At 37.0% G+C, this 20,770-nt stretch overlaps 1 protein-coding gene across 1 annotated transcript in view; it reads left to right on the top strand.

Annotated features, from left to right (window-relative positions):
- The first annotated feature begins 346 nt into the window (after positions 1-346).
- LOC141437291 (uncharacterized) overlaps positions 347-20,770 on the top strand; it is a 218,060-nt gene continuing 197,636 nt past the window's right edge. The window contains exons 1-2 of the mRNA XM_074100564.1: positions 347-490; positions 11,656-12,164. Of these exons, the coding sequence (XP_073956665.1) occupies positions 11,997-12,164 (168 nt within the window). The 5' untranslated portion in view covers positions 347-490; positions 11,656-11,996. The remainder of the gene's footprint in view (positions 491-11,655; positions 12,165-20,770) is intronic.

Genomic DNA, 20,770 nt, shown 5'->3' with positions numbered 1-20,770 from the left:
CTGTGTCCTGTAAGTAACATGTATTTAATGTTTGTTCTCGAAGTTATTCCGATTGTTAAATTTATTACAAATAAATAACATACTTATTCTAATGAATTCGGAAACTTAATGTTATATTTCTAAAATAAATCCTCTAAACCAATTCTGACTGAAAATAAATTAAATAAACGTTCGTATACGTTTACATTTTTTACTGCCATAATGTTAAAACAAAAACAACAAAAAGCCGGTGCGTTCTCACCCGATACTCGCCTCAAGCCCATCCCGCCCAATCGAGTTTAGTTTCCGTGGTACCGCCGCCCAAGCAAGGCCCGTCTCAGTTTAGACTCGGCTTCCGTTTGGGCGGCCCGCCCTGCCCAGTCTCTCCGCGATTCGCAAACTTTATCCGGATAAAAAAACAAGTGTTTTTAATTTTACTTCAGTTAAACTTGACTAAGTATAGTTTAAACAAAGTTCAGTGACAGTGATGTTTTTTAGGCATTAGTTTTTGGTAATATTGTAGGTACATATTTTAATTTCAGTAAATAGGTTGTACACAATCAGAGATCGATGGAGCCTAGAATTTTTAAGCATCTACATTTTACTAAGAGGTGTTTTTAGTATTGTGTAGGCACGGATGGTATTTTAAAACAGTTTGTTGTGATTACGAAAAGTTCTAAAATATCAGACAGATTTCTAATTAAGTTAATAATCTAGGTATATGTATTCATAATAATAAAAATGAAAAGTTTATTGCCGACTGCGGTACAGAAGAGTGCAGAAATACGGACTGAAAACCTTCAAAAAGATGTACCACAGATGGTAAAATACTCGTATGTACCTATGTATGTAGGTAAACTCATTATTGTACAAAATAAGTAAACAAACACAATGAGGGCTATCGTTTTTTGTCTCACTAGATGGCGCACTGGTGCGTGAGGTTTTTAAGTATGGCTGTCAAAGTCTGTTATTACGGGCGTGAAAACAAAGTTTAGATTAAAATCCACCACATGTTCATACACCTTAAAAACGTACCATAAAAATATCGAGCATGCCACAGTGTTGCATAGTCCCCGTTTTGTTCGGAAAAAAGGGAGGACAAAGGTTTCCGAAAGACAAAACTGTCTCAAAACGCAGACATTCATTGCCCCGGAACGCATAATTGCCATAATTAATTTCAGGTAATGCAAAATATTCACAAAATTATTCTAATTCTAAATAAACCCGCGTAGCTCACTCAAAAGCTATTAGATTTGACTTTTCGGAGACCTCACGCTACACTAGCGCCTCTAGCGGTGAATTCATACGCGATAGCCTTCATTGACAAACAATGAGACATATGTACAAAGGCGAACTTATTCCTTTAAGGGATCTCTACCAGCCAACCTTTGAGTGGATGAGAGGAGCATTCAGTCAGGGACAGACAATATTTGACAGGGAGAGCGGGAGAGACATATTTTTGAGTGGTTCGAAAAGATTCATAGTTTTGCACTTGACTGTGTATAGATTGTTAGGATTAGTAATACAGAAATTTAATTATCAAAATTAAAAATTAAAAATCAAATCAAAATTAGAAGTAAAATTAAAAATTCTGTTTACAATGATTGAAACTATTTGAAACGTAAAAGTCAAACAAGTATTTAATAGATAATGAAATTGGCTTAGCGCATTCAAGGTTTAATTTCTAAATTAAATAACATACTACATAGTGGTAGAACGCCTATGTTTTATATGTATTTTACGCATTACTTGGTATTAAACGAGTTATACCCGGAAAATAGCTTATAGAGAGGTAAATAATCTACTACATTATTATCGAGGATAATAACTTTGTACAAACTATTTACTACAGAATAAAACAAACTCTATACTACCCAAAAGAAAATAGCGGCTACGGAGTTTTATTGGTAAAAGGGAAATACTAAGAAACATAATTCTATATAACATTCCTTGTCTAATATTTATTAATACAACATAACACAATACAAAGCCATTATTTTTAGTTAAATTTAATGTACTTAACCTATACCTACCGATAAAAAGCAGATTATTTTTTTATTTCATTTTATCGATAAAACTTGAGTGAACCTTAATTTCATTTATTTGACTAGTAAGTATAGAATATTTTCTTTGATATGTATACAGTTCACCTAACAATTTTGGTTATAGAGAACAGAAGTTTATTATTTAGCAGTTATACTTGAATCAAGGTTAATTTCTTGCGTTAAGTACCATATTTACGTACGTGTGTGCGTGCATATGTTTGTTACTCATTTACGGCTGGATGGATTTGTATGAAATATAGTATATAAGTAGTTAAGATATTTATTTACGCGGGATTGAGATAAAAACTCATATCGCTGGGATCCGGAACATGAGACTTTGCACATTTTTTTTTTACATTATAGGTACTAAAATCAACTGTGTTGGGAATTTCCACGAGGTTTTTTTTTGCAAAATTTTGGAATTTCAATCCCACTGTTAAACCAGTAATAGTATAGGTAGGCGTGTGGATTCACGGGTTAAAGCTAGTAAGAAATAATTTCTGAAGGATGTCCCTAAGCCACAAAAAAAATCAAACTTTTAAGCCAGCACAATCAAAAGATACTTACCCCCCGTTTCACCATCCATTCATTAAATTTATCTGACGGGTAAATGTGAAACCGTCTCTGTTTGTTTTGTTCGAATAGACGGAGACGGCATCACATTTATCCGTCAAATAAAATTAGTCAATGGGTGATGAAAAAGCCCATTAGTAATTAAATAAGTTTGTCAGGGGATCAAAATATACTTCCAGCCTATCCTAAACACTTCCGATTTGGTATAAAGGTAGCTCTTACAGCACAACCACGACGAACATCTTCATTCTTCTCCTTTCCAGCACTATTTCACAAAACTGCTTTTTTGTTTTTTTGTATCAATTTCTTTCTTTAATTTAATTTTTCTTTTTAGCCCGCGTTAGGGTGTATACTTAGCAAGTGAGTGCATAATAATAATAGTTGTAAAATTAATTATATCTACGTACCTAATACATTTATTTTTATGTTTTTAAAGTCACACAATAAATTAGTTTTACAGTTTACAAAATATCTATTTATTTATGTAGTCTTATGTAGTATGTCTTTATAACGGTCCGAGGGTTGCCGACGGTGCTGGCTGAAAATCAGCGCTGGGGTGTTTTTAACGCTTCAGCATTATGCTGAGCCAGTGTCCGATTCACAACTGCAATGCCACATACCTTTGTGTTGTTTTTTTTTTACCTAATAATATTGTTGTCTTGTGTTGTGAATAAATGTATTTTCTTTCTTTCTTTCTTTCTAAAATCCTGAAAATCTAACTTTTTCTGTCTGTTTGTAACCATCGAAAATGACCTCGCACTTGTACATTTTGCATAGGAGAGGGCCTCTGCTAACACAGGATAATACTTATACAGATACCTACAAATTTGTATGTAACTTGCGGTGCGCAAGTCCGACTCGCACTTGGCCGATTGTTTTTTTCTGAGAAGCCGTACAATAATTCACCAGTGATCTTAATTTGTATTCGCCAATAGTGTCGCATGGTCACAGCTATTTATAAATGCGAAAGTTTGTGTACGTGAATGTTTGTTACTCCTTCACGCTAAAACGGCTGGACGCATTTGGATGCAATTTGGTATGTAGATAGCTGGACGTCTGGAATAACACATAGGCTCCTTTTTATCCAGATATTCCCACGGGACAGGAATAAAATCCTGAAATTTCAACCACTTGGTTTAGGGTCTTGAAATTTTGGACAGTTGTTCTTAAATAAATACTTAAATATCACGGGACATATACACCAATTGACCTAGTCCCAAAGTAAGCTCAGCAAAGCTTGTGTTATGGGTACTAAGGATATAGATATAGATAGAATATAATTATATAGATATAGATAGGTACATACTTAAATATATATTAAACACCCAAGATCCGAGAACAAACATTCGTATTTTTCCTACAAATATCTGCCCCGACACGGGAATCGAACCCGGGACCTCAAGCTTCGTAGTCAGGTTCTCTAACCACTAGGCCATCTGGTCGCCTCACAACACTCTTAACACAACCTCAATGAAGATCACGATATAAATTTTGGGAATTCCCAGGGGAATTTTGTAAGATCCCGGAATTTCAATTGGAACTACCAGATCGAATAGTTAACGCGTGCGATGCCGCAGGTAAACTAGTAATTATATACAAGAGGGGAAAACGACCATGTGATCATCTGGATGGGAAGCAACCACTGCCGCTTACACACGCAATACTAATTTCACGAGAGCGTTTAAGTTTTAAGATACTGAATAGGTTTGTTTGGCTAGAGCCAATTATTTTGAAATTACTTCAACAGTGAGTTACTTCAAACTTAATATTTCCAAGTAGGTAGGTATTCTGACGAAAACTACTAGGTTTCTGCAGCTCGCAATTTGTTTAGGAAGTTAGGCCGTCGATTACGAGACAGGGGCAACGACCCTCGATCTAGTGCAACAGGTTAACCTTTGCCATTCAGTAGGGTAACGGAAGTGGCTGTTTGGGGACTTTTGAGCCCGGTATGATGCAGGGTGGGGGTTTTAGGTTAGTATTCATGGCGTATACCTATTAAATCAATTTCAATTATTTTTACGCTCTGATCTGGTCTGTTGCTGATTTTTTTTATCAAATAGCTGGCAAACGAGCATGCGGGTCACCTGCTGGTAAGTGATCACCGCCGCCCATGGACACTTACAGCATTATTAGTACCTACTGTGGGTGCAGGAAAAATATTGACGAAGCATGCTGACTGTAGCGACTAATAATTTTCAAGTTAAATCAGAGGTTCCCAAACTTATTTCGTCTGACGCCCATTTTGAAAATCAGTTATTTTGTAGCGCCTCTCAATTTTTTTCACTCGCCTAATGAAGGCACAAAGGTGAAGATTTCCTGGGCCCCTTACCGCCCCCCTCTAGGCCTCCAGTGCCCACAAGAGGGCGTTATCGCCCACTTTGGGAAAGACTGAGTTAAACGTACTACGGTGCCTTACAAAATTTAAGCCCATTTGGAGAAAATATAAGTTTAAAGAGCCCAAGGCTGTTAATATTTATCCGCACGAAAGACGTTATGTATGCTACATTACCTTTATAATTAATCTCCGCCAATACCGTGCTCCACATACATGGTGTTAAAAATCCTGTAGGTACGTAATTTAATCCACATTAAGACTGATTAATAATATGATCATCATCATCCCAGCCTATATACGTCCCACTGCTGGGCACAGGCCTCCTCTCAGAACAAGAGGGCTTGGGCCATAGTTCCCACGCGGGCCCAGTGCGGATTGGGAACTTCACACACACCATTGAATTGCTTCGCAGATTTGTGCAGGTTTCCTCACGATGTTTTCCTTCACCGCAAAGCTCGTGGTAAATTTCAAATGTAATTCCGCTCATGAATTTCGAAAAACTCAGAGGTGCGAGCCGGGGTTTGAACCCACGACCCTCTGCTTGAGAGGCGATAGGTCAAACCACTAGGCCACCACGGCTTTTTTTTATAATATGATAGAAGTGGAAAAATATATTAATTCTATAAGTAAAATAAATTTAAGTTTTGTATGGAAGTTGAGTCACAAGAACACTTTATTATCTCCTTACAATTTTTTTTTTAATTTTTTGTTCAATGTTCTTGGCTTCGCTCGCTCGGCTCGCGAGTTGTGCTTCGCTCGTCGTCGTTGTTTCTGGAATCAAAATTAACAGTACCTAATTGTGAACATTAGGTACCGAAGTTTCTTCGATATTCCATCTAGTTAATTAAATAGTATAGCGTGAATATGAAAAATTTTAAAGGACTAATTGGTACATCTTGAGATCCCACGATCTGGTAAAAGGTTAAGAATGCATAAAACGAAAGTGATAACTTTAATTCCTAATCGATTTCGCAATTAATCACCACCGTACGTTACGTATATTTTCATGGTTATCGCGGATAACTGTCACTTTAATTAATTCGTCGTTATCGGTATCAAGAATCAATTTCGGGCATAGATATGGCAAAATACTAAGGCAACGAAATTACGATATTCACTTCAGGGGATAGTTTATTGCAGTCATGTTCGTTAAAATTCTATGGTGCAAGGGCCCAAGGCCTTGGAGAACGCCTTTTATTGTGGGAAGAGGCCTGTCCGGAGCATTAGATTGTACAGATTGTCTTCTAATTATTCCCCAATATTTGGCAAATGGTTCGATTAATTTGACAGAATGCTCTTGTAAATGCTTTCCAGGATTTATAAAAATGATTGACGAAAGGTTTCATATATTGATCAATGTTCAGATATTGTAAGGAGCTGTGTCACCACCCATTGATAAGTCTTATTTGACGGATAAATGTGATGCCATCTCCGTCTATTCGAACAAAACACACAGAGACGGCATCACATTTATCCGTCAAATAAATTTAATCAATGGCTAGTGAAACAGGGGGTTTACCAAGACGTCAAAAATATCTATACACCCTTATGCCACTAACCACAAGGTCGTTGTATACGTTATTTGAAGCTATGGCTGTTTAGATATGTATTTAAGTACGTTAACTCTTCTATCACACTACCTTGTGCATTATATTGCACTCGTCGCAAAAAAACTTAAAGTCTCTACCCGGATCATGCCAAGACCGTAGCAGGAACGTCTCAGAAACGGTATGTCTTGCGCGTACTGTACGCGCAGTACGCGCGTACCGTACATGACACGCAACGGCGACGGTTGGTTAGGAAACATGCTAGTGGGCCTAGTCTCAAGGTGATTTTCCATCGGCGAGGCGAGACGAGACGAGGCGAGGCGAGAATTGAAATCGCACTGGCTCTTTTCCACTAAAAATTTACGTTAATAGCTATTGCTTCGATTGACATTAATAGTTACCGCGATAATGTGGGTATTCCATGAACACAAAAGAGCCGTGCAACCATCTATATGTCACGCACAAATAAAGGACAGTTGCAGCGGTCGCGCTTCGTGTTAACAGCGACCTCTAGTAGAAATGGCTAGTACCTATCGACGGTATTCTCAAGTAATAAACAGTAGGGCTACTACGAAATTTGAAAATCGAAGTTTGTATCGTATCGTCCCTCCGACGCTTAAGTATATTATTTAATACGAGAGTGAGAGGGACGGTACGATACGAACTTCGAGTAGTAGCCCTGCAGCAACGAAGCTAAGCGTGTTGCATTCTCGTGCGCCCGCCGCGAGCCGTCGCGGGCGCCGCCATACAAAAATTTCAATTCTCGTCTCGCCGCTCCTCGTGTCGCCTCGCCGGTGGAGAAGCACATTGAATTTATACTCTATGTTGGAAGCAATACGGTTTATTTTTACAACAACAAATATTTCAATTCAAGTCTCGCACATCCTCGTCAATACTTACTATTTCCACCGAAGATGCGCTAGGAGAGGATTGAAAATATGCCATGCAAATTTCAACTCTCGTCTCGCCTTGCCGGTGGAAAATCACCTTCATACTTTTCAATTCAAAGAATATATTTTTGCCTGACTCGTTGCTGATGGTATGATACAGTGTAATGTAAGGTGTAATGGGTAGAGACCTTTATGGCCTATGCTGCTGGCGCAGGTGTAGGTAAAATCCATCGCACGGGACGCGTGCAGTTAGCGCTGCTCATACTATTTTCACAAAACAGATAGAACAGAAATCAATCTACGTACAAAGTGCGCTCGAGCAACGCACACATAGGCACTGCTCACGGATACTAGGTATATCTCGGACCGGTTGGGGCCAGTGCGAGCGCGAGTACCATCCGCTTGAAACACGCGTCTGTGAACTTTTTTGTGCAATAATGAAGAATGCGAATTTTTACAGTTCAAACTTTAAAATATAATAATCGTGTATTTCGCCAATTTCGAAATCGTCGCAGCATATTTTCTGTGACAAATTTGTAATATAACAATTACATAGCATTAAAATATTTTAGTTATTATTAATTTATATTTCCATTCTTCCCGTTTCATTCTCAAGTTGAGAATCTCAACAATAAATCCAACAACTAGATTTTTTGTGCATAAGCCATAGTTGACAACCCTAGAGCGACCGCCGAGCGTAGGCATGAAAAGTAAAATACATACATGTGATTGACTTCTGTACCTATCTGTTTTGTGTTATTTTTCAATAAGTGTCCACTTGCTCCGTGCAAACTAGCTAGCGTAGCTTAGGCCCCTGGGAATTCCGCTAAACTTTATTCTTTGTCTACGTCGGCAAGGGATGTAAGTACATCGTATATCAGATTATTAAATTCAAGAGTTTCGAGCTGTCAGTTTACCTTGTTCATTAAACAGTTAGATGTAACTAAGTAGACAGTCTCATTTCTAATTAATGTCTAAACTTTTTGATAAAACTACCAGTATAAGGGGCCTTGATGAGCAAAATACAAACGCAATTATAAGTTCGATCGGGGAATACTTCAGTGTTCTAGCACTCAACAAATCCAATTATTAACGAATCTGGAGAAGTTGGGTGTTCTCAAAGTTGTGGGATGTTTGACGCTAATTGGAGGGGGGGGAGTCTTTTATTCTGGTTTTACGGGATAGAAACCTCTTCACACTAATATAAATAAACTAGCTTTTGCCCGCGGCTTCGCCCGCGTGGTATTCGGTTATCGCGCGCTGTTCCCCCGAGAAAAAACTATCTCTATACCAAAAATCACGTCGATCCGTCGCTCCGTTTCGACGTGAAATACGGACATAGATACAAACACACATACTTTCGCATTTATAATTTAGTATGGATAAATTGTTTACCATAAGAACAATCTCTCTCCTGGCGGGGATGTCATGCTTATCTGTTCACACTAAATATATAGGCATCTCAGCAGGACATGTGTGCATGAGAGCTAAAGGGGGCGGCATGCGTAGGTACCTATGCTTGCCTTCGGAATCCAAAAGTTGAATGATTGTTTGGCCTGAAATATATCTCTATAATAAATTTTCTATAATTCTTTCTTTCTTTTTTCAAATTTTTTTTCTTCTCTATAATTGTTGTTATTATAACTCTGACATTGGGAGACTTTATACATCTTCAATGCTTTTTTTTGAAGGCGGAAGTATTTTACACTTGTTTTCCGCTGAACGTACATATATCTAGTGAAGTTGTTTAGACTCAGGTTCTTAATTAAGGGATCCCATACATAGCTTTTATTTAACTTGCGCTGTTTGTTGTCGTTGTTGTTAGGTTAAATCTTGTAAGTTCATTTTGACTCACTTCCAGTGATCGGATTGATATGAAATTTGGTATATAGGTATATGTAAGTTGGATGATAATGCAAGTACAGTCAACATAAAGTACAGTCAGCAAAAAGAGCGTGTATTAAACATGAACATTTTAACATAAATTTATTTGAAAGTTTATTTTAAGTTGAAATTTGGCAGACATGTTTTTCGAGTATGAGAAGGGATTTTTTACAAATTTTTCACGGGATAAGAGCTACTTAGATAGAGCTGTTTGTTCAATAGAAGTGATGCCGCGAGATCGTAAAAGTTAATAAAGTTAACGCAGAGTTATTATCAAAAAAAATTTTGGCAGCCCCTGCTTCCAACCTGAAATCATTAATGATAAACTTGATCAAGTCCCGTTAAAACAAAAATAAATTATCAAAAGTAAATTTGACTCAGGGACCTTTTGAAAGCGGAAATTATTATTTTTATCCCGAGAAACCGGAAATTGTTTTAAGAAAGATTAATAAAACTTGATAAATAAATCTCTTTGTTTTACAATGAGCAGCAAAAAATCTGGCCCTCAAATGTATGCAGCATTATTACCTATGTAATTTGTTATGAAGAGTGGACTAAATTTTGTGGCGCTCGCTGAGTATACAGCGTGTATTTTGTGGCGCTCGATGGGTATACAGCGTGTATTTTGTGGCGCTCGCTGGGTATGTAGCGTGTATTTTGTGGCGCTCGCGGGTATACAGCGTGTATTTTGTGGCGCTTGCTGGGTATACAGCGCGTATTTTGTGGCGCTCGCTGGGTAAGCAGCGTGTATTTTGTGGCGCTCGCTGGGTAAGTATACAGAGTGTATTTTGTGGCGCTCGCTGGGTATACAGCGTGTATTTTTGATAAAACTTCAAATTTTAAGGACTTATAGTGAAGGGCCCTAATAATCACACTTTATTATGTTTTAGTAAAAAAAACACACAACAGGTTGTAAACAACTTTCTTTCTTTTTTTCTTTTTCTTTCTTTAGTGTACTTACGCAGTGTGAAGTCAAAAAAGAGGGGTATTATAAGTTGCATGTCATGTCTGTCTGTGGCATCGTAACTCCTAAATGGATGGACCGATCTCAATGCCATTTTTTATGCGAAAGCGGGTTTCATTGCAGTGGTTCTTAGTTAGATATGTTTTATTAAAACCGGTTTAGCTGTTTTTGAAATACTGAACTTTGAAATAACAATGTCTCGATATTGTAATTTAAAGTTACCTAAAGATAAATTTAAAACTACTGAAACGATAGAAAAAAAAACACCTAGGTATATAGAATGTTAACAAGTTACATCGACTATACATATTTTACCTAATCCGGGAACGTGTAAAATAAAAACAATACACGGGATACGGGTAAAGTTGCGAACAACAGCTAGTCTCAAATAAAAGGCAGTCTACTTCTGAACTGTAAAACAATCATATCCTCTCCGTCTGGATAAATAGTATCTAACTCGCCTAGTAAAAATACCACTGGCCTGACGCAACGCTCGCTTCAAAAGCACTGTGTAATTTATATCAGGTAAAAGATAAAACCACCTGAGCAATTCACTCTTAAATCTAACCACCTGTTCTATTAAGAGTACGAAAGTCTAGACAAGCCAACAAATTATTATGTCAAATAGTTTGCTTTTTATACAAACGGTTCAAAGTGTTCTGCGGGAAGCCCGTAAGTTTTGAATCTTTACGATTTTCTTTACAACGTTGCTCACGTTACGATAAAGGAGAACTTATTGCCTTCTGCTACGGCCAATGTCTATCAGTCTGTGATATTGTAGCTGTTAAGTGGATGGATCGATTTTAATGCGTTTTTTTTCACGTGAAAGCGAGTTTCTTTGCGATGGTTCTCAGTTAAGTTTTATTAAAATGGGTTCAGCCGTTTTTGAGATATTGAACTTTTAAAGTCGGGGAGTTTTCACTTTTTCGTTGGTTTCGTAGCTTTTGACCGCGGCTTCGCCCGCGTGGAATTCGGTTATCGCGAATGGGAACGAGAACTGTGCATTTTACCGGGATGAAAAGTAGTCTATGTCACTTTCAGGCCCATAAACTATCTCTATGCCAAAAATACGTCAATCCGTCGCTCCGTTTCGACGAGAAAGGCGGACCAACATAAAAACATACAAACACACACAATTTCGTATTTACCTACATTTACGCGAAACTTAAGTCTATCATTACAGGTATGCCCAATGCGATAGACAAGTCAGATATATTGAAATTCAAACCTTACAATTAAGTTGTCAATATTGTACATAATAAAATTAAAAATTACAACAAATGAAAATTAGAACATTCGAAACTAATTTTAGAACAACATAATATTATAAACTTTAATTTATAACAGAGCACACCATAAAGCTGAAACAGAAGTGTTACTTATAATAATAAAATATAAGTAACTAGTACTAACATAAATCCTTCTCATTTTTTAAAAGTCGATTGGAAAGACAACTGTACCTCCGCCAATTAAGATCATGCCTCAACACTACGCAAGCGCTTCGTCGCATGCTGTATCTAAAATAATCTAAATATTTCGATATCGGTTATCTGATAGCTGGTCGATAGAAAACTGTTATAAATTGGATTTAATTAATAAGCTTATTAAATCAAAGTTACTGTCATCGTGTGGACACAAAAGTGGTGGAAAAAGTGAAACTTTAACCAAGTGAGTGTCAAAAAAAAGTAAGTTGTTTGGGAAGCAGTGAGTTTCTGTGTAAGTGTAAGATTTTCTGTTTAAGTGTAAGATTTTCAATGTATTGTGAATAATGTGTACACGATGAAATGGCTAGTGACAATTTTGATAGTGACGTGGTTACGGTGTTTTGAGAATGTAGGGGTGCCGAGAGTGGGGGTCTCTGAGGAGTATGTCTCCACCGGGACGCTGGAAACCCCGGAGTATTTGGAAAGCAGTGAGCTGGCGAGCACCGAGACTTCTAGAGGTCAAGTGAGTACAACATAAATTCAGACACTTAAGTACGCTTTTAACTTGTTTGGGTGTTCCCTTCTTTCACAGATGGAAATTCCACAGAATTTCGTTTCGCAGAAAATGTTTCATGTAATATTTAATCCTTGTACTTTTACTTCGAATATTATTGTTTAAATTACCATTTACTTGAATGAAACTTTTTATTTAAAAATTGTGTCAAACCATAGAATTATTTTTTAAAGAATATTTTTGTTCGGTGTGTTTATTCACGATATTTTATTTCAACGAAACTTTAAAAATAGACGTTATGTTGTCCATCATTTAATAAAACTTAACACACTTTAATATAGTAACTTTATATAGGTTATATTTGGTTAGATTAGAGCTGCGACCCCACCAGAAAGCGAATCGCTACCAGCAAAGCAGATTAGGTTAGAACTGTGACCTCACCAGAAAGCGAATCACTACCAGAAAAGTAGGTTAGGTTAAAACTGTGACCCCACCAGAAAACGAATCGCTACCAGAAAAGTAGGTTAGGTTAGAACTGTGACCCTACCAGAAAACGAATCGCCACCAGAAAGGTAGGTTAGAACTGTGACCCCACCAGAAAGCGAATCGCTACCAGAAAAGTAAGTTAGGTTAGAACTGTGACCTCACCAGAAAACGAATCGCCACCAGAAAGGTAGGTTAGGTTAGAACTATGACCTCACTAGAAAGCGAATCGCTATCAAAAAAGTAAGTTAGTTTAGAACTGCGACCCCACCAGTAAGCGAATCGCTACCAGAAAAGAAGGTTAGGTTAGGTAGGTAAGAACTGTGACTACACCAGAAAGCGAATGGCTACCAGAAAAGTAGGTTAGGTTAGGTTAGAACTGTGACCCCAACAGAAAGCGAATCGCTACCAGAAAAATAGGTTAGGTTAGAACTGTGACCCCACCAGAAAGCGAATCGCTACCAGAAAAGAAGGTTAGGTTAGGTAGGTAAGAACTGTGACCACACCAGAAAGCGAATGGCTACCAGAAATGTAGGCTAGGTTAGGTTAGAACTGTGACCCCAACAGAAAGCGAATCGCTACCAGAAAAATAGGTTAGGTTAGAACTGTGACCCCACCAGAAAGCGAATCGCCACCAGAAAAGTAAGTTAGGTTAGGTTAGAACTGTGACCTCACCAGAAAGAGAATCGCTATCAAAAAGTAAGTTAGGTTAGAATGGTGACCCCACCAGAAAGCGAATCGCTACCAGAAAAGAAGGTTAGGTTAGGTAAGAACTGTGACCACACCAGAAAGCGAATCGTTACCGTTATTGGAGGGTATGCATTTTGTCGCAGGTATGAATTAAAACGTTTAGAAACTACCACGACATGAAAAGTTTTTCTTTGTAATACGTTTTACATCAACTAAATAATAAAATAATAAAGAATATTTGATTTGCCTCTCAAGCAGAGGGTCGTGGGTTCAAACCCCGGCTCGCACCTCTGGGTTTTTCGAAATTCATGTGCGGAATTACATTTGAAATTTACCACGAGCTTTGCGGTGAAGGAAAACATCGTGAGGAAACCTGCACAATCCTGCGAAGCAATTCAATGGTGCGTATGAAATTCCCAACCCGCAATGGGCCCGCGTGGGAACTATGGCCCAAGCCCTCTATTCTGAGAGGAGGCCTGTGCCCAGCAGTGCGACGTATATAGGCTGGGATGATGATGATGATGATGATTTGTTATTCTATGAAATGAATACCTAAATAATAAATTTTATTTGTAACAAAACTCAATGATACAAGTTTCTTCAAAGTAAGTCGTCCATGTACCTATTGATTATTCTATGAAACAATAATATGAGAAAAAAACTGTTACACGAAATTCTATTAAAATGTTGTCTGCAAAACAACGTACAACCAACTTGTTTGATAATGTTGTTCAGAACTCGAAACAAAGGTCGGTTTTCTTTTTCTTTCTCATTTGAAACTTCAGGAAAATGAAGAAAACCCACGAGTCCCGAGAGACAACATTCTGGTTGTACTTCCTTTAATATTTGAGTCGCTTAACTTCAAACTAGGGTGAATCCAATTCTGAAATTTATTAAATATTTTGGTAAATAAAAGGATAATAAACTAGTTTTCTTGCAATTTCAACGGTTAAGTATGATCCGAGTGGTTTTTGAGAAAAATGCAGTTAAAGTCATAATATTTTATTAAAAACAGATAAATCCATATGATATTTTTTCAAATCTAGATTTCAATATCCAGGTCTGCTAAATCAAAAGTACCCGGGCGACCGCGCTTTGCTCGGGACCGAGCTAGATCGATTTGTCATCCCCGAAAACCCCTACATACCAAATTTCATCGAAATCGTTGGAGCCATTTCCGAGATTCTAATTGTATGTATTATCTAAATATATAAAACTCAAAGGTGACTGACTGACTGACATAGTGATCTATCAACGCACAGCCTAAACCACTGGACGGATCGGGCTGAAATTTGGCATGTAGGTAGATGTTATGACGTAGGCATCCGCTAAGAGAGGATTTTTCGAAATTCCCACGGGATAGGGAATAAATGGAATTTATATTTTCACTTTGAAATGGCCCTATTTCCGTAACTATAATTATTAGAAACTTCAAATTTGGCATGCAAGTAGGTAATAGGTACTATAACAGCTAAAAACACTTTTCAGGATTTAACGAAATTCCCACGGGATAGTGAATAAAAAGGATTTGTATTTTCACTTTCAATTATTGACCCTTTTACCGTAACTATAATTATTAGAGAGTCCAAATTTGGCGAGCAAGTAGGTAAAAATAACAGCTAATAAAAATTTCAGGTTTTATCAAAATTCCTATGGGATAGGGAATAAAATGGTATTTATATTTTCGCTTCAAAGTGGCCCTAACTCCGTAATTATAAATATTAAAGACTTCAAATTTGGCATGCAGGTAGATAATACTAATAGTTAAAAACTGTTTCAAAGATTTTCCGAATATCCCACGGGATAAAACGAATAAGTAAAGAGAATTTTATATACCAACTGATAACATGTAATACAAACTGATGTAAATCTGGTCACAATTATTTAGCAGTGACATCCTGCTCATCCTGGCGAAGTAACTTTTAAACACAAAAGATTTTACATGATTGTTAAATTTCAATGACAATGCGTTTATATTATATACACCGCCTGATGCTGCAGCCAGGGTCGTCTGCTGATGACGAAACTCCTCAAGGGCTGATAGCATAGATACGAAATTTTACATGTACGTTCAACGAGCTGACACAATTACTTTGCCCACCCGCGACCTCTATGATAGCTACTTTTGTGCCCATGCAATGTGTGTTCATGCAGTTCCTCCACCTCCACACTGTAAGAATACACAAATCACACAAATCTATCTATCACCACCACCACTTTACACTGACGCGTTTCGAACTCAACCAGAGCTCATTTTCAGAGCAACACAACCGTTCAGCATGCTACGGTGTGAAATTTTGCATAGATGGACCTAAAGTAATGCAGAGGTGCACTAGGGTGCACTACTTTACAATTTCTCGGGATATAATCCTATATGGTGTATGAAGTCGCGGGCAAAAGAAACGCGTAGTACTTTAACGTTTTCTAAAATTTCAACCCAGCGAAGCATTTCAAAGTGTAAAATGAAAGAATTAATTGTATTAGGTTGTATTTTTTATATTCTGTTAAGTATATTTAATTCCAATCCTCCGAAAAACGAAAGTATCGCAGAAATGTTTTACTCCAATTTAAAATCTGCCAAAGCTTATATTATATATAAACATAAGTTTTTACAAAGATAGATAAATATTGCAGTCGATTGCATCAAATGAAGGTAAATCTAATCAACATTCTGTTTTCTGTATCGCTTACTATTTCTGGTGTACAATAAAGAGTCTTTGTATTGTATTGTAATTTTGTATCTTTATACAATACAAAGTGGGCCAAATTTTGTGCCGCTGAGAATACTTATTGGTTGACAACGAAGCCTTGTCTTTGTATGATTGTTTGTTTCACAATAAATAAATAAATAATGTAAGGTCGGGTTAGTGGCCCTGAAGAGTAATTTCCGCCTTGGAGATTAACTTGGTGCAGATTTAGTACCTGTTGTAGTTATGACATGTTACCTTATACCAATATACTATGTTAGAAACAATGCAACTGGTTACGAACATAGTTATACTTGAAAAATATTTTATTTAAAATTAATATCTATAAAAAAACCTATTATATAAAATCTTTATTAAGATTGATTTCAGCTGACCGCCCAAGCTGACTCTTAAGCCGAGTTTAGACTTGCAAGAAAAATCGTGCAAGTTGCATTACACTGCGGCGCTCGATTGACCACTACAGACTCGTATTTCCGGCCTCATAATGTAATGCAATACGTGCACGATTTTTCTTGCAAGTCTAAACTCGGCTTTATACTTGTGGTTTGAATATGGGTCAAAGTTACCTATTACGGTTTTTACGATATAGCCCTGTGACTGAGAGAGGAATGGACAGTATAGCTACATTAAGAGAAGTCTCTTCGTTCCATTCTCCATACAAACGTAGTCCCAAAAAAACCCCAAAAAAGTCCTCAAACTAGGCAACAGAAATAGGTGAAATTTTGTAGGTATGGACTAGACGTAATTATCTATGCCTGTGGTTTTTCAGATTTTCATAATGTATGTATAAATGTATAATATCAAAATTACAGGAGCTCAAAAGTCGACAAAAAAAAATGACAACTTTGCACGAGAATTACAGACTAATAAAGCATGTTTACAAAAATCGAAAAAACCACAGGCATAGAAAATATAATGAATATCTTGATTGTAAAATATCATTGATTTCTGTGCTATACTTTTCGCGTAATATGAGGACAACGGAACCCAAAATTCAACCGCCCAAATCTTGAAAAGCCTACAGCTATCTCGATATAAATTACGGACGTCGTTGAGGAAGGCATGGGAGGGACGGCTGCGAGCGCTTATGTCACGCACGAGCGATAAAGACGGCAATATCCCAAACGAATAAATAACGCGGCCGCGCGGCCGGCAGGGAAACTTCTCTTAATAGGGTCCAGTTTGTCACATTTTGGGTACGGTATCCTAAGAAATGGCCACAGGAAAAATGCGAACTGAATTATGTGTGCGACCTATTTACGAGGAATAAGCGGGTAGAAGCTCTGATGCCAACATAATTACTTGTGTTGTTAACAGCCCCTGGCTCTATACTACACTACGAAACATACAATATGTTGACATTATTCACTCAGTATTGAAATTCAATACCGAGTTTACAGCTATTGTGTATTGGGTTAGCTTGTATATCTATGCTAATATTAGTTCAGTATTGATATAGAGATAAACTATGTTTGTATGTTTTGAATACACGAGATATTTATGAATATTTATTTATTCGAGACACCAACAAAGTACATATACTTACAATATTTTTAACATTAATAATATACCAAAATTATGAATAAGTACATCATTTGGCGACCGGATGGCCAAGTGGTTAGAGAACCTGGCTACGAAGCTTAAGGTCCCGGGTTCGAATCCCGATTTCGGGATTATGAAAAAAGCAAACCGAAGAAATTGCTGGACGACTTGGAGGCTTATCAAGTAGAGCAGCAGGAACATGCTCTCGATGGACGAATGGCGGAAAGGGGGGGAGCTTTGCCTAGCGGTGGTACACTCCCGAAAATGGAATATTTAAGCAAATGGTGGGATCAGTGTCATTGATCCACCCTGTATAGGTTATTGAGCGTATATTTTTGATCGAAAATGTAGTCACTGAATCAACGTCTTGGAAATTACAATTAGAAAACCTTAAAATACCTACATTGATAAATGAGCTCAGGCTAACTCAATCTCCCTGTTGAGTTGAGATATACTCAGCGGCACAAAATTTGGCCACACACAAAATTACCTAAACATTTAGTAGCATACATTTGAGGGCCAGATCTTTGCCGCTCAGTATTCAAGACAAATTTAAAGATATCTTGTGTCATATTTTGGATGCTGACAGAAAGGCGGTAACCTATTATTTTTCAATTAACGTTTCTTTTATTTTTTAAACAAATGAGTAAGATTTATACTTAAAAATTACTAGGCTAAGAGCCCATATAATTATTAAGTGCAACGTACTTTGCACCTACATAATCACGATAACCCGAACAAAGTTTAATGTCTCAAACACATGAATTTTGCACGGGTTAGAACTCACTATCCTCTGCTCATAAGAGGCCATAAGGCTTACAGTACCTAATTATTATTAAGGGGATCCCATGGCCCCAATGACCTTTGATCTGAGTTCCTTAGTTTTCTAATGATTTTTGTAACTTATTATTTTAAAAACAACGGCTTTAAGCAATATAGTATCCCATATTTACTTAGAGTTCATTGTTTTCGAGATATTTGGCATCAAAGTTGAACAATTTTAGGCCAAAAAACTAGTTTTCTGGCCATAACTTTTGTGTTAATTAGTTTCAAATGAAAACCCTCGACCAGTTTTTAGAGACGTCAAAGACAAACCAAAATATGTAGATTTTTGTATATGTTAGATCTTTCACGTCAATAGAGATACCTACGAAATAAGTGTTTTTTCAGACAATGTTTTAAAAAAATCATACAATATTTCTTTACAAAATCCGGTAGACTAAAATGGAGATAAAAGATTGAAGAACCGATAGCCGTTTGACTTATAATTCTATCTGTAGTGCAAAAGTAGGAGATACGATTCAAAACTTGTCAATAATCGATGAAAACCTCGGGTAGCCCCTTAATAGTAATATTAATAATGATAATAAATAAATAAACATTTAATCCTTTTTTTAACGTAATCTTGCATATTTTGACAGTTTTCATTGATATTTCAAGTTTTCATATTAGATAGATACGTATAATCCAGCCTCTAGCATTAATTATTACTTACAAGGTTAATCATTAACAATAGCTCAGCAACGTGCGACTTGATCCAGTTCAATGATATTGGATCAATTATAAATAGAATTGTTTACTTCGCAAAGACGTTTGCGATAATTTACGTATAGCAAACTTTGAGGGTTATTACGTAACAACGGAGTTATGTGGGTTCCTTTATTTCCACTAGATTTCCACCAATACACCGTGTTATTTTTGATTTAAGTCAACTTAATAAGAGAACATTCAATAGGTCAAATGAAGGTTATTTTTCCAAGACATTAGTCGCCTAACTATTTTAAAGATAAGCTCTTACTGTTTTAAGGATAATCGAGAATTAAGGTAATTAATTATGCGAAGTAAAACAGTGCAAAAATTCTTAGTTTACGATGTTCTAGTGAAGCGTTTTTGATTTTTCAAACTTCAGAGCTGTATGAAAAAATAAGAAATTTATTCCATTTTTTTTAATTTAGTCATATAGATTACCAGGTAGTTAGCTTGATTTTAGAGGTGGATGGGGCGATTTAAAAAAAAACCATTTTAAAGTTAAATATTTTGCAAGCGAATCAATGTATCAAAAATCTTCGTCACGACCCCGAAATGATTTTAAACGATCTAAGTATCTAACTGTAACCACACCATAATTATTAAGGTTAGGCGAGAAAAAAAGACCATGAAAGGTAGGTACCCTAAAAAATCTTTTTTCCTACGTTTTATTTTACCACTTTGCAAGCTTTTTTCGGCATAAATGCAAAGTTCACGCAAAATTACAGCTTTCTAGCACTAATAGTTTCTAAGCTAAGCTACGGATAGACGGACAGACAGACAGACAAACGGACAGACAGACATGGCGAAACTTTAAGGGTTCCGTTTTTGCCATTTTGGCTACAGATCCCTAAAAACATGCTTAAACCTGCAAATACCCACGCATTTTCCCAGACATAGAACCAAGCTATATAGACCCATTGTTGTCCCCCGAAATCCCCCCCACATAGCGACTTCGTCAAAATCGTTAGAGCACTTACCGAAATCACCGAAATAATTAATAACAAGAATTACCTACTCGTTTGAAGACATTATATACATAGAAAAGTGCTTATGAGGCCAAAGGTGTATCTCACTGGTTCAGTAACAGCCTATTCACTCTAGCCTTAACGCATTCACTGCCACCGACGCATATATGCGTTTTTGGAACTTCCCCCAGTGCCGCTGTCATAATTATTTATACATTTTGAACGCACATGTGCGTCGGTGGCACCTGTGGTCAGTCGAGTCAGGTGGCAGTCTAGAGCGCATTTATCCGGAAATACAGGCGATAGGAGCGAATTATTCCTTAGCAATTCGCATTAAGAAAGTTTCAGCTTCAGCGAACCACTTTGCGCAGACCAATAAATAAATAATAAATATAAATAAATATCACGGGACAATTCACACCAATTGACCTAGTCCCAAAGTAAGCTTAGCAAAGCTTGTGTTATGGGTACTAAGCAACGGATAAATATAATTATATTGACATAGATACATACTTAAATACATATTAAACACCCAAGACCTGAGAACAAACATTCGTATTTTTCATACAAATATCTGCCCCGACACGGGAATCGAACCCGGGACCTCAAGCTTCGTAGTCAGGTTCTCTAACCACTAGGCCATCTGGTCGTCAAAACCAATGGAACACTAACTACAACTACTAGGAATCAAATCCAC

The sequence above is a fragment of the Choristoneura fumiferana genome, chromosome 17 (genome assembly GCF_025370935.1).
Source record: "Choristoneura fumiferana chromosome 17, NRCan_CFum_1, whole genome shotgun sequence".
NCBI lineage: Eukaryota > Metazoa > Arthropoda > Insecta > Lepidoptera > Tortricidae > Choristoneura > Choristoneura fumiferana.
This window is presented reverse-complemented; position numbering and strand designations above follow the sequence as displayed.